The following is a 14,150-nucleotide window of genomic DNA, read 5'->3' on the forward strand; positions in this document are numbered from 1 at the left end:
TCCCCCTCTGCTGTGTAACACGAATCCAGTGTTTTACACACATACACGTATTCACGCAAAAGAAGGGCGCACTCTGGTGTCGACGCCGCGGACGATAGTACGCGCCATTTTGTTTAGTGTCCGCTAGACGCGTCGTGCGTCGGGGTGCCGCGGGGTTGCTTTTATGACTGTCAACAGGAAGATATTCGCGGCTCCTTGAGCTCGCCTACAACTCGGACATATACATACGAGTGTCACGTTCGAGACAGTGCAATACGTGCATAATCGTCTGTATGATTATTGTGCCGTGCAAGACAAGGATAATTTCTCTGAGAGAGTCGAGGACTCTCGTGCGCTTTACAGTGTCAGAGATCCAGCAGCTCCGAGGATTTCACGAATGCATGGCGTCAGTTCCAACTTTATGGATACTTCGTAGGAAATCGCTGTTGCTGTCGCCGTCCCTCACGGCCAAAATTTCTTCTGCAGGTAAGAAGAAGGGTTGCAGCGGGTGAGCTTAATCAATAAAGCGTCTCTCTCGCTCACTTCCTATTCCCCGTTTCTAAACATCGAGAGAGCCCTCGTTTAAGACTGTTCCTGTACCTTTTCCAAACATTTTCGACGCTTCATGCTCCGACGAGTTTTTCATACCAAATGTCGTGAGCTCTGAGCACGGTAGTGTCCCGCTTGTGCAAGCCGCTCGAGGAAAGTGAAAGCTCGTTCCCGATCGTTCTGCTTTGAGTACGGATCTCGTTGCGTCCGTCATCGTAGCACACGTTTTATGCTATTCTCTTGCAGCGTTACACGGATTTGAACCGTCGTTCGAGCCGAACTGTCGGCACTTTGAACCCTACTCGGTTTATGCCTGCCACGGATGCGTTCAGAGCTGGGTAAAATTTAGGAGAAAAATATCTTAAACGCGAAATGAGATTCCGACAAATAAAATATTCTTATTTCAGTGATTTGAAGTATAAGTCGAAGTGTTTTCATTTTACATGTGAAATGTGTATTTTAAAAATATTTCTGGGCAGTGAAAATAAACTGGTGAAAGAAGTAGTATTATAATACAAAGTTTCTGATTTTGGCAAAGTAACTTCGTAATTAGTTCAAGTAAGAATAATCATTGTTTAAATTTCCTCTAAATGCACATAAAAGTAACATAACAAAGTCTTTAAAATAAAATTCTATTACTTTCAGTATCTTTACAATAAAGTACCATTCTTTACAAATGAGATACTTTATTTTCAAAGTTATACACACAATTTAAAATAAAGTAGATTACTTACTACATATATGAAATAATATTTTATACAGCATTAAGTGAGCAAGAAAAAAATATTTACAGTTGACTCTCTTTATTGTAAAACTCCATTTTTAAATGTTTTATTATACTTGACTGAATTAATGAATACAATAATCTTTCGAATTTCTAACCTTATTTTTTTGTCGATTAACTATAAAATATTTAAGACCAGTAAAGTATTGAAATTGAGCACTGGTAAATGAAGAAATTCAACAATATAAAGCAATAACATTAAATATTTTCAATTTTGTTAGTAAATATGTATAAAACTTAGTGTTTGATCACTCATATTGTTAACTTTAAAGTTATTACATTTCTATTATCGTATTATGTGCCTTCAAACGTACAAATTATATTGAATTTCAACTTCCTTATTATATTCTCAAACAGAATGGTCAGACATAATAGAATTATTTTTTTATAATTAATTCTAATCTCATGCATAACTAGTAGTAGATCAAAGTATATGCCGATTACTTCGACACCATGGACAGCATTGCGATCACTGAATTTATCGGGTGATTTCAATGCCAGGTAGTGTAGTAAAACAGAACACATTGTGATAACTTTGGCAAAATATTTAACGAACCATATAAATATTTGTTTCAAAGAAAGGTCTGAATTTACATAATGAATAAAATACACATGCAAATGGATTAAATAAAGACAATAATAATTATTATTTTATATTTCATCTATAAAAGGACGATATGGTTTTATTCCTGTAAAAAATAGCAACATTTTATTTTAAAAATATTATAAATGGTTTTGTCATCTTAGTTCGTGCTATTCGTTTATTTAGTTTTGCAGATCGCATTTTGAATATTCAAGCGGCAATATCGGAGGGGATATATTTTAATAAAAATAAGACAATGCGCGGCGAATATAAATGTCACATATATTTCTTTAAATAAACAGAAAAGTTTTTATTTGTTTAATTATTTCGCAGCATTATTGCGTATATTTTAATCCTGATCATAGTTATACATTAACACATATTTTTAGACTATATCGTGGGACGTTATTCCAAGTTCAAGGAAGCCACACAGATATATATATATATATGTTTTCAACGTATACCTATATATATAGGTATACGTTGAAAACATTTTAAGGGTTCAGAATGATGCAACATATTCTTTTAGCTTTATTAAATTTGTTTCGCGTTAGTCACCGATCGTTAATTCGATTTATCTTGATTTTTAAAACTTGCCATTTAACTAATGTTAGAAACTTGATGCCTAACAATATATGTATTTATTTTCACTACAATAGCACAAACGGTGGTTAGTAAAGCGAAAAAATTGTCGGAGATAATGAACACACCCTCATTACGATTCGTTCTTCCCCAACTTCACCCTCGGGAGTAAGTTGACCCAAGAACTAAAGGGTGCAACGTGGTGTTTATTCTCTCGGAACATCGATTTGTTAACTTGGGTGAATTATTTAAGTACTTTTTTGGCTGCAGAAAGTTACCCTCTCAAATAACAAATTGCACCTACATTGAACACAGTAAATCATGAACATTTTATTATAACTAGTATCTAATGCATCCCATGTCACGTCTGTTACCAGTAACCGATAATAAAATTTCTGTTCAAGTAGCACCATTCGTCATTATCAATGGGAAGATAAACAAAAATGAGCTCGCTGTTATGTGCATTTATAGATAATATTGCATAATACATAAATATGTGTGTATATATATATTTGTATGACTGAAAAATAATTTCAACCTGCATGGATATTAAAAATGAATTTGTACGCTTTGTTTTTAATGGGAACCAAGTGGTACGTGATTTACAAGGTTTCGGGGGTTGTTGGGCGTATACTAGAACTACCTAGTCTTCGGCACAGGTGCCTGGGATTAATCCAAGGCACGCCTACCCGTGACTCACTGTACAAAACTCCATATTCTTTTTTTTTTTCTTCGTGGCGCGAAAGGGTGCTGCGTTTAAACCGGTGCATAGTTACATATCTGGTTCGATTCTTAATTAACTTATCCCATTTACATATACACCGAAAGTGATTTACAAAAAATTATTTTTAATTAACCAATCAAAAAGTTGTTGTAGATCATTAGTTTCATTAGTACAGAAATTTTGGTCGCGACAAATGAAAAATTTGTTATTCTTATCATTAAGCCAGTCTTTTAAAATCTTGCTCGGATGTCGTATATTTTTTTCGAATTATAAGATGTTCTATTAGATTGGTATCAAAAAATGCAAATAACAGGGTCTAGTACGATGTAAGGAATTCGCGGGAAAAATAAAACAACGGTTAAGTTTGGTATGTGACGGCCACATACCACGCCTCTTACTAGATCGGCATTCCATTGAACCCAACTTCCCCATGTTATGCCAAAGGTTCTTATTCGACGCTTCATCTTTTCATCCGTTGCTTAACCCTTTGTAACGCATCCATAACAGGTATCCTTATAATTTTCACGGCCAATTGGATTTCTTTATATTTCGGATCATTATGCTCACTTTTCAGCACTACTTCTGTTTGAATATATAATTTAGACATATACACATGTAATTATACTTCAGTTCCTTACCTCGTAATATATTTTATGATTATGTAATAATAATTTCTAAAAGAAAAAATAATCATACATTTATTGTAGCTGTACGCTCGATGTAAAAATTTAGTATTTTTAAACGAAAGATAAATAATACATTTAATTTAAAATATTTGCAACATGTCTTGGTCAGTACTCTAAAACAGGGGTTAAATTGGATAAAAATTGAAAATTTTAGTGTATTTGTCCAATAAAAGTATTTCAATGGTACTTCAGATTATCTTCCAGATATGAAGTTAAATTAAATCAGATCATATTTTTATATAAATACACAATAAAATTCTTCAAGATCTATGAACATATGAAAATCTTGTTTTAGTACTTGAATACGGAAAAATATATAAGAATGCGCACCCCTGCTGAAACTGAGACAATATCTCAGCCTGAGATGTACAAATTTGAGTCTCAGGAAACAGATGCGTCGACAGCTGTAAATCAAGTAGTTTTATCGCCATCCCACCCGGAAACACACATATTTACTAATAGGTAAGAACAATATAATTAAATAATTTAGAATGATATTAATAGCGCTTCTTTTACTACTGTAGCAGAATTTCTAAACAGCTTATATAATCTAAAGCCGTTGTATTGTATTGATAATAAAACTCAGTACAGAACAGGCACTTGTATTTTAAGGACTAAGAAAAATACATATCTTCGTAATTACGGGAAACTTACTTTTCTTGTAAAATAATAACATTCACTTTTATTTGAACTCATTACAGTTTTAAGATAGTGTGTTTACATATTTGAAATATACCGCTTCTCTCTACAAGAGAGTACGCGCGTTAAAATCGCGCATGCGTACGTTTAATCTGTCTGTCACATTTGTTTGAGACAAATCGCTTAAAACTGACGAAATAAAAAGAATGGAAAATAATTATGATCCGTAATACAAATTCTGATAAAAATCCTAATCAACCATGTTTATACTATACAAAAAGATTGCGTAAAATAGACTGCGAAAACAACCTGATATATAACATGATCAGTCTATATACAGTAGTCACTGTAAACGATAAATTACACTTGATCGTCACGCGTATGTCATATTGAAGAAGCAAACGGTAAATGCGTCCCTCTATCGGCGAACTTGTCAGTTTACGATATGTCTCGTGTTCACGTGTATCGTGTGTAGTTTTCTCCGTACTTACTTCTTGCTTGCCTCTCAAACGTTCAATCGGTGGCATGATTTTGTGACACTTTCCGTCAACGAATAAGACAAGGGTGCTGTATCCATATGCTACGCGCGGTACGATGGTTTTTACACGGTTTTTCCTTAGGAAGACGCAGAACGACGATGTGGCCGTTCTAAACAACGTCGGTACGAAGAGGTGAGCTCGAAGGCCAAGTCGTCGGAATGCGCTTCCGATAACGGCACCATCGTTGACGGTTCCGATTTTGTCCCTCACATTAACGCGTTCACGCTTAAAATTATATACGCAAATTATCGGATTAATCAGATATCTTGCGATACAGCGTTGAAACGCGATCCCTTTGTTCTTGTACTGACATCCGTTTCTCCAGTTTAGCTTTAACAAACACGTATTACCACGCGGTTTAAACGCTCTTAATAAATACAAAATATTCTCAATGAATTATATAGCGAATATTACACGATATATTTCGAAGTAATGTACACTTGCTGATACCCATACCAACGGCAATTCATGTTATTACCAGATCATTTTACGCGAAACATAACTCGTCATATGATTCACATTTACAATTGATTAGAATTGATTCCATGTTTGACAGGTGTATTCACGTAAAAAGATCGCGCTAGCAATTAAATTTTACATGTCAATTCTTTTGAAGATTATTATTATTTTAATTTATATCGATTTTACAAAAATTGTCTTATCTTTTTCGATGTAGTATGTATAGTAAATTTTAGCGTCATTGTATATGACGTGAGTGCAAACTGTTCTTCTGAACAGAACGTGTGCTTAAAATTTTATAAATTTTTAATCTAAGAAATTTTGATTTCGGGCTTAAAATTCACTATAGTATTTAGAAAATCTTTAGTATTAACAGAATATATAATCATTATGTTCTTAGAGCAATCGATACACCCAAGGAAAGTATCTTGGCTACGAACATAATGACGTGATTGTACCATCAGCTGACTACATGCGTCTTGATAAGACTAAACTTCAAATGAGTACAATAATTTATTTCACGCTAATTTTTTAATCTCCCTTAATACTTTTCAAATTTATTCTACCGTTGTTTCTTATTATGCGAGTCTACTTTGCCAATGCATATTGCATGTATGTTTTATATTCATAGGACTATTGTTTAACTATTAATTTAAACTTACATGAATATTTTTAAAGAAATATTCAAAGTAAACATCGCGAAAATCATGTAGTATTTTAAATTGAAAATCGTAGTACATAATTTTTACTTTTTATTTACATTAGTGCGCGTACCCGTCATTGTAGTTGTGCAACTTTAAACGGATGAAAAGCCCTTGAAGTCTTCACTTTCGCTTCCCCCGCATATCAGTTAAATCAATAATTGGCAATCAATTCTTGAACTTCACTGGTGAATTTATGAAATTATGCATCAATTGTGATTTTTTAATTTTTTTTTATGTTGAGAAACATATGTATACATTAAATAAATATCTATTATGATTAATATAGTAAGCATCTTAATCACACTTCATAAGGTATATTTCTGTATAATGTTTTATCAAATTATTTGATAACGCACGAATTTTTTTATTCATTTATTTCCACAATTATAAAATAAATAAATAAAAAAATATGCACTTTTATCACGATTTAATAATTTCTCATTGATGTTATCAATAAAAAAGCAAAGTTTATTTGGTGTTACGAGAAGATATGTAAACAAAAATATAGTTGAGTTGTGTATAGTACTTTTTAATTCGATAATAAATATTATATGCACGTATAACTGCTCACATGGTACATACGTGACGTGCAACGCTCGCTACATATCGAGAGATGCAGCAAGAGGAGTACATGTACTTCACTGATTACAAAGCACAAGCACATAAAATAAACTTATACTAATTCATGGTACTTTCTTTGTCACTTTTTACTCAATCGTAATCACGTGCGACCTTTAAAATCTCGATCAAGGTCGTGCAGTAAGTCTTAAATATGAATCAAAACAGTTTCATTCATCTATATAATATTCTGTGTATTTTGTCTGTTTATGAATAATACGAAATACAGATAATTTTGATGAAACTATTGGTCTTAATAATGAAATTCTAATATTTTGGTTAAATAAATAAACTGTATTTCGTATCAGTAATGTTATTAATTACTACTGAGTTATTATTTCGTATTAATAATATTATTAATTAATTATTTTAGCATGTTATGTATTCAAGAAGAATTGGGTCAGCTGAGTGCAATTGCGGGAGGTCCAATAGTCACTGACCCACGTGAAGCTCAATTACCTAATAATAGCCATACCAATTCTGAAAGCAATACAAATTCCAGTGAAACTGCAACAAAATGTTCTCCAGGTTCTGGAACTCTAGATGCACAAAGAACAAGTTGGGTCGAAGGCATATTAGGATGTATGCGTCCAGTTTGGAGTATGCTTTCGAAAGCAGCTGTAAATGAGAAAATTAAAGGACATCAAAGTAGATATATATTTCTTTATCCATTTAATATGTATTCGTTAAGTATCGCTGTGCATTAAAAGAAAATTATTTCAGCGGATGATTGGGAAATACCATTTGAATCGATTAGCGAACTTCAGTGGCTAGGATCTGGAGCGCAGGGGGCAGTATTTAGTGGAAAATTAAATAAAGAAATTGTAGCTGTAAAAAAAGTACGTGAACCACGTGAGACTGATATAAAACATTTACGAAAACTTAATCATCCAAATATTGTTCAGTTCAAGTAAGTTTTTATTTATTTTCGGCCGTAGAAAAATATGTAGTGCAATACCACAAAATATTGTTATCTATTTTTAGAGGAGTATGTACGCAAGCACCATGTTATTGCATAATAATGGAATTTTGTCCATATGGACCACTATATGACCTTCTCAGAGCGGGGGAGCCTGTTCCACCCCCTAGATTAGTGTCTTGGTCTAAACAGATAGCAGCTGGAATGGCCTATCTTCATGCACACAAAATTATACATAGAGACCTCAAAAGTCCCAAGTATGATTTTTTAATGAATTTATAGTAATTTATTAATACTACGTTTACAGACATTTATTGTACAATTTATTCTACTGTTCTTACAAAAGTTGATGTTCGTTTATTTGGATCTTGGAAATTAGTAATTTAAGAATAGACAATTAAGATACATATTTGTGCAAGTATATCGATTAAAATTTATATAAATATTTACCAAATAATGTTTATAAAATTCAATATACGTCAAATTGACGCGTTCCGTAAACATAGTGCTAACCATGATGTTTAACTAAATATATCAAAATAATATAAATGTTATAATATTATCTATTTTTCAGTGTATTAATTGGACAAGGAGAAGTTGTAAAAATTAGTGATTTTGGAACTAGCAGAGAATGGAATGAAATTAGTACAAGAATGAGTTTTGCTGGTACTGTTGCTTGGATGGCACCAGAAATTATCAGGAACGAGCCCTGTTCTGAAAAAGTGGATATTTGGTCATATGGTGTTGTATTATGGGAATTATTAAGTGGAGAAATACCTTACAAAGATGTAGACTCGTCTGCAATTATTTGGGGTGTTGGCAACAATTCTCTTCATTTGCCAATACCGGCGAGTTGTCCAGAGGGTTACAGGTTACTGGTAAAGCAATGTTGGGCTGCAAAGCCGCGCAATAGACCTTCCTTTAAACATATTGAAATTCATCTTGGTATTGCAGCAGTTGAAGTGCTATGTACAAAACATGATGATTATTTCAAAACGCAGGTACAGTAATGATAATCTTGAATAAAAAAACAATCGTCCAAGATGACAGTAACTTAATACAGTAAATTACTTTGGTTACAGCAATCATGGAAAAAAGAAATCAGGGATCACATGAAACAAATGCAAACGAACAGTTGTAGCAGTCCAAGATTTGAAGCTGATCTAATTCGACGACGCGAGGATGAACTCAGGCATGCTCAAGATATTCGGGAACACTATGAACGTAAACTAGAACGAACTAATAATTTGTATTTAGAATTGAGTGCTGTTTTGTTGCAATTAGAACAGCGCGAACGAGACGTAATCAAGTAAGTAGTTGACTAATATCTAATGAATTTAGGAATACAGTAAATAGTACATTCCCTGATTAAAAAGTTAGAACCAACCTTAGTTTTCTGGCAGTAATCGTGGAAGAAAAAGGCCAAAATGTAATAAGTATTACTTTTTATTAACTACTTAAGTATGTATATGTATATTACATATTTCCACAATAATAATATGCATATTATGCCTCATTGAAAATGTCTAGAATTCACTGAAAACTTTGAGAATATTACTGAAAAATCTGAAATAATACTACTACAGTGGCAGATTTAAAAACAAAAATGATTGAAATTTAACAAAACTATTCCAAAATCAAAGGCATGATTATCAAATTCATACTTAGTATGCCGGAAAGGGTAAATGCAATAATAAAATCAACGGGGGGAAATACAAATTAGTAATATTTATTTATTTATTTAATATAAATGTAAATACCTTAGTAATTAATAAAAGTTACTATTAAATTATGTTTTGGCATACTACTTTCACGATTACCGCGAGAAATGTTGAAAACTATGGGTGGCCCTAATTTTTTTATCAGTAAGCGTATATTGGTTCTATTTCATATTTTTTAGACGAGAACAACAGAATGGTTATAAACAATGTAAAAAGCGTCTTGTACATCCTCTTTTGAAAGCTCAAGAAAGACTTCACCGTAGACGTAACCCGACAACGCAATTTTCAACATCATCTACGCCAACAACTCCACCATCACCTACAGACTGTCCCCAAAGCCCTGTGAAAGCAACTATATATACACAGTTAAATGAATCTAATCAACCAGAAACGATTTTAGCTCCGAATAGTAGTTTTAAACAACGTAAATACAGGCATCGTAGAGTAGGATCTGGATGTGGTGTAAGTTCTAGCCCGAGATCGAGTCCTCATCGCGAAAGAAAAGTACGTATTTGTAAAGAAAGTATATATGAAATTTTGATAAATTCAATATTTACATAATAACACTAGTAAATATTTACACAATGTTTTCTACTGATTCATTTTCAGAGTACTGAAGTATGTGCGCGTTTTATAGACAGTCAAACACAAACAGATATAATGGATATCAGTGAAACAGATTTCAATCCTATTACAAATACAACAACAGTATCGACAACAGAAAAGCTTTCTGTAAATAGCATAAATAAACAATCATTAAATAAACAAGTACCGGAGTGCTTAAATGGGAACTCAATTCTGTCTGAGGCTCATTACAGAATACAATCTAGTCCATGTTCCAGCCCTGAACCTTCGAATGAAAATCATGTAAATGGAAATGAACGTTTAAAAGATTGTAGCGATGACGATAATCTTGAAACACTTGGCCGAAAAGTTAGTGAAATTATTAATGCCAATCGCCTTATTTCGCCTATAGATAATGGAAATTGTGACGATGTGATAATATCTCATAGGTAAGATATTCTTAAATGCTTTGTATATCTACTAATTAATAGTAACAATTATACACAATAATTTATAAATAATTCCAGAGGTAAAGAGGACTCATTGAAATTGTCTGGACATTTCTGTGGAATTATTATTAACGGTACTAATATACAACAAGAACAGTCTGAAATTAGAACGCGGCCTTGTACTGAAAGTATAGATACGTTGCGTGATCGTGAAGATGATAATTGTGAAGAAAGTTGGTCAGATGAAGAAGGAGAAGATCCAAGTTACACGTATAATTACTCTCTTAGACGAAGAAGGTACATAGTCTACACAAACGTACATAAAATTATTATACATACATTCTAAAACATAACACAGTATTATGTACATATTTACAATCAGATTATGTTACATTTATAATTTAAACATATTTTATAGTATTGCGAGACGACCAATTGGTCCTGGATGTAGATTAAGAAGATTTAAACATGCCACAGTACGAATAGAGGGAGTATTAGCTTCTGATGAAGAAAATACTTCTGAATATTCCCACCCTCCGTCCAGTCAGTCATCCACATTAGAGAGTAATCCCGATGTGCAAAGAGCATTTCGTAATATTCATTATTCTCATAAGGTAAGTTAGAATACTTTATTATTTTCAAGTGTACGAGACGTGATATGATTTATTTTTTTTTTTTTTAATTTAGAGTAAAGAAATAGATGACGTTTCTGATACATCGAGTATGTAACGCGTTAGGTTACAAAGAATAAGTGGTCAGTTTTTTTTACTAAAGTTTTTATTCTATGGAAACGGTACACTCAGGCTTACAAGAAGATAGAACTTGATGTCACGGACACGGCTGATGCTCATGCGCGGTTTACACAGGAGTGAACTCGACGGATTCTGCAGCGCATTTTTATTATGTCTTTGGAAAGGCGTTACCTTTTCCAAAAGACTCAAGGATGGAGTTTTCACTTCTCGACCCGCCTTATTTTGGCGGGAGGAAAACTCTCTTGCCGCTGGCTTATTGACATGGTGGTGCTTGCGTAATTTTCGGGACTTTCCTCGGCCACGCTGACCGCGGGCTGTCTAGTCCCATAGCGGTACATGGCTGGCGAGCGTTATTGCAGAAAAAACACACTTGGTCCATCCTGCGCGCGTCATGAAGTAATTTGGTATAATCTTTTTACTCGCAGAAATTAAAGAAAGTTTTTAGCTTTCACTTTAACATCTGCAAGTATTTCGTTCGACCTAACGGACTCTAAACCGTGTGCCGCTACAATATTGTATCAATATTCTAAAAACTTGGTACGTTAATTGAAAATAAGTCAAATATTTTTTAGTCACATTTAGAAGTTATACCTTCAGTTTTTCATCATGCAAAGTTAGTAGATTAATAAAATGAAAACAAACTTTCTATTATTGTTTATGATAAAATTAATTCTATATTCTAATGAAATAGATATTTCAAGCGATAATTTTTCTAAAAGAAAAGAATGTAGCATAGATCGATAATATTTTCAGTGAGGTTGAAAGTTTACAAGAATATGTTTTATAACATGATGATATATAGTATTATGTGTAAATATATTCACCTCATACTTACTTTTCATACAAAAGGAAAGACAATTCATTGATACATAAAATATTCATTCCATTATTTCTTATTTTTTATAGTTCCTTTTAGTAGATGCATCATTTGCAGCTAGATACGAATTAATTTCTATCAAATATTGCATTTGTTTTGCATTGATTAAAAAAATTCAATTAAATCTTAATTGATATTTTTAATGAATGGGAAGTCAATTAACGCGTTCCATGCCAAGCCAATTTTTGGTTACTTTCCACTCCATGGCCACGCGAAACATATACGTCCTACGCTATTACCAATTAATAATTTTGCTTCTGATGTATGCCTTACAATTTTTGTAATAATACAAACAACATAATTATCGAGAAAGGGGTGCATAGTTGAAGATGAATTAGATAACAAAGCAGTACATTTAATTTTTACAAAATTATTTTAGCAGATACATAATTGAATGTTTCCTCTACCAGACGAGTCGTATTGTGTAATGCCATGTCTAATTATAAAGAGTAAAAATTATATAATTATTTTTTAGCAAATCTAAAAAACAAAGAAACATTTTGAAACAATTTTTAAAGGTAAAATATGTAAATCAGTGATACTCAAATAAGTATATACATACAGTACATTTTCCGTTTTATTTTACTTTAGAAACACACTGTACTAAAAAAAACACTAATTTTAATGAAGTGGTAATTGTTACCACAAAAAATTGACTGCCACGCCGCGTGGGGGTATACGTATCACGATACAATTAATGCAATATACACAGTATTGATGATATCGGTACATGACTGTGCAACAGATTTAAAAAATTTCTTCGTTTTCCAATGAAAATTCCAATTGGTCTAAACGGAATATTTAGCATGGGGGCAGTCGCTCCACATGGCATGGAACGTATTAATGATAATTGCATTCATTTGAATGTATATATATATATAGAATCTACCATAGTGTAGAGACCGATTATAGCGAATAGTAAACTCGTATGATAGTACGATAGTTTACAAGAAAGTATTGTATATAAATACAATGAAGTCGTAAAAGAATAAATATTTCATCCGAAAAATAAATACTTAAAAATAATTTAGATAATAAATAACGGAATGACAATTACTAAATAAATTTTACAACGTAAGTGCCTGTGGCAATTTGCATAGAGTCAGCAAACAATGACTGTTAAAGTATTAAAAGAAAAAGGATTAAAAAATAATGAAGTGTTAATGTGCAATATAATAGAATCACACAATTGGAATCAGAAAATTGTCAATAAAATATTTTTGTTCAACTCTGATACTGTAATTAATGAAAAAAAATTGAAATACGAATAACTTGAAAATTACTTTAATACTACTTTACCAGAATAATGTTGTGAAATATTTTTGATGCACTAAAATTACATTTTTACCGGTAACTTACTATTGATGTACGTAAAATACTGCATGTAATATATTTTATTTCACTTTTCAATTAACAAATGAAAGGGAATCTAATTCAGTGACTATGTTTACAATAAAATTAGTATAAGTTGTATCATAAACATAGTGAAGGCAGTACAGGTTGTCTGAGTTTCAAACTGAAACTCAACAATAGTATTGGACTGTACACAAAAGTCATACTCATTCTTTCAAATTAATGACAATTAAGTATTGCAGTTACGTATGCATAACCAGACGATATTATCAACTCAATTGTCCAAAATACTGTTCTGCATCCATCTATTGTACCTGCTTTGAAACTCAAATTGCCTTAATGACAATTACTATACATTGTAAATATAGACAATACAACGTAAACTTAAGAAAATAGTAAATAAGATTCAGTATAACATTTTGATGTGCTCATGTGGACGAAGTAATTAGTAAGACATACAGAGATGTACTTTCTAATAATCATACATATTGTATCGATTATATTTATGCGAGTAGATGCATAAATTGTTCCTTCTTGTGCAGTGGCAGCTAAACTGACTAGTTCTATTATTCTTAATAATAGAAGCAGTACACAAAGTTTGTGTTATAAACAATAAAGTTGATTTACAATAACTAATTTATTTCGTTTTATTACAAACCTAATACCATA

The 14,150-nt window shown here is 32.2% G+C and overlaps 1 protein-coding gene across 6 annotated transcripts; it reads left to right on the plus strand.

The window, feature by feature from the left end:
* Positions 1–81: 81 nt before the first annotated feature.
* wnd (Mitogen-activated protein kinase kinase kinase 13 wallenda) lies at positions 82–14,117 on the plus strand. 6 transcript variants are annotated; one of them, XM_076368987.1, is made up of 12 exons: positions 83–465; positions 4,183–4,349; positions 7,220–7,494; positions 7,570–7,756; positions 7,831–8,022; positions 8,340–8,766; positions 8,848–9,074; positions 9,666–9,990; positions 10,096–10,499; positions 10,578–10,796; positions 10,918–11,113; positions 11,187–14,117. In XM_076368987.1, the coding sequence occupies exons 2-12, from the start codon at positions 4,210–4,212 to the stop codon at positions 11,226–11,228; spliced, it is 2,634 nt and encodes an 877-aa protein (XP_076225102.1). In that variant the 5' UTR covers positions 83–465; positions 4,183–4,209; the 3' UTR covers positions 11,229–14,117. The 6 variants fall into 6 exon arrangements, with proteins under 6 accessions (XP_076225107.1, XP_076225102.1, XP_076225101.1 ...); XM_076368986.1 differs by having other exon boundaries at positions 11,303–14,117; XM_076368992.1 differs by lacking the exon at positions 11,187–14,117 and having other exon boundaries at positions 82–465; positions 10,578–10,815; positions 10,918–11,095.
* The last annotated feature ends 33 nt before the right edge of the window (positions 14,118–14,150 follow it).

This window comes from Nomia melanderi, chromosome 7 (genome assembly GCF_051020985.1).
Source record: "Nomia melanderi isolate GNS246 chromosome 7, iyNomMela1, whole genome shotgun sequence".
Lineage (NCBI taxonomy): Eukaryota > Metazoa > Arthropoda > Insecta > Hymenoptera > Halictidae > Nomia > Nomia melanderi.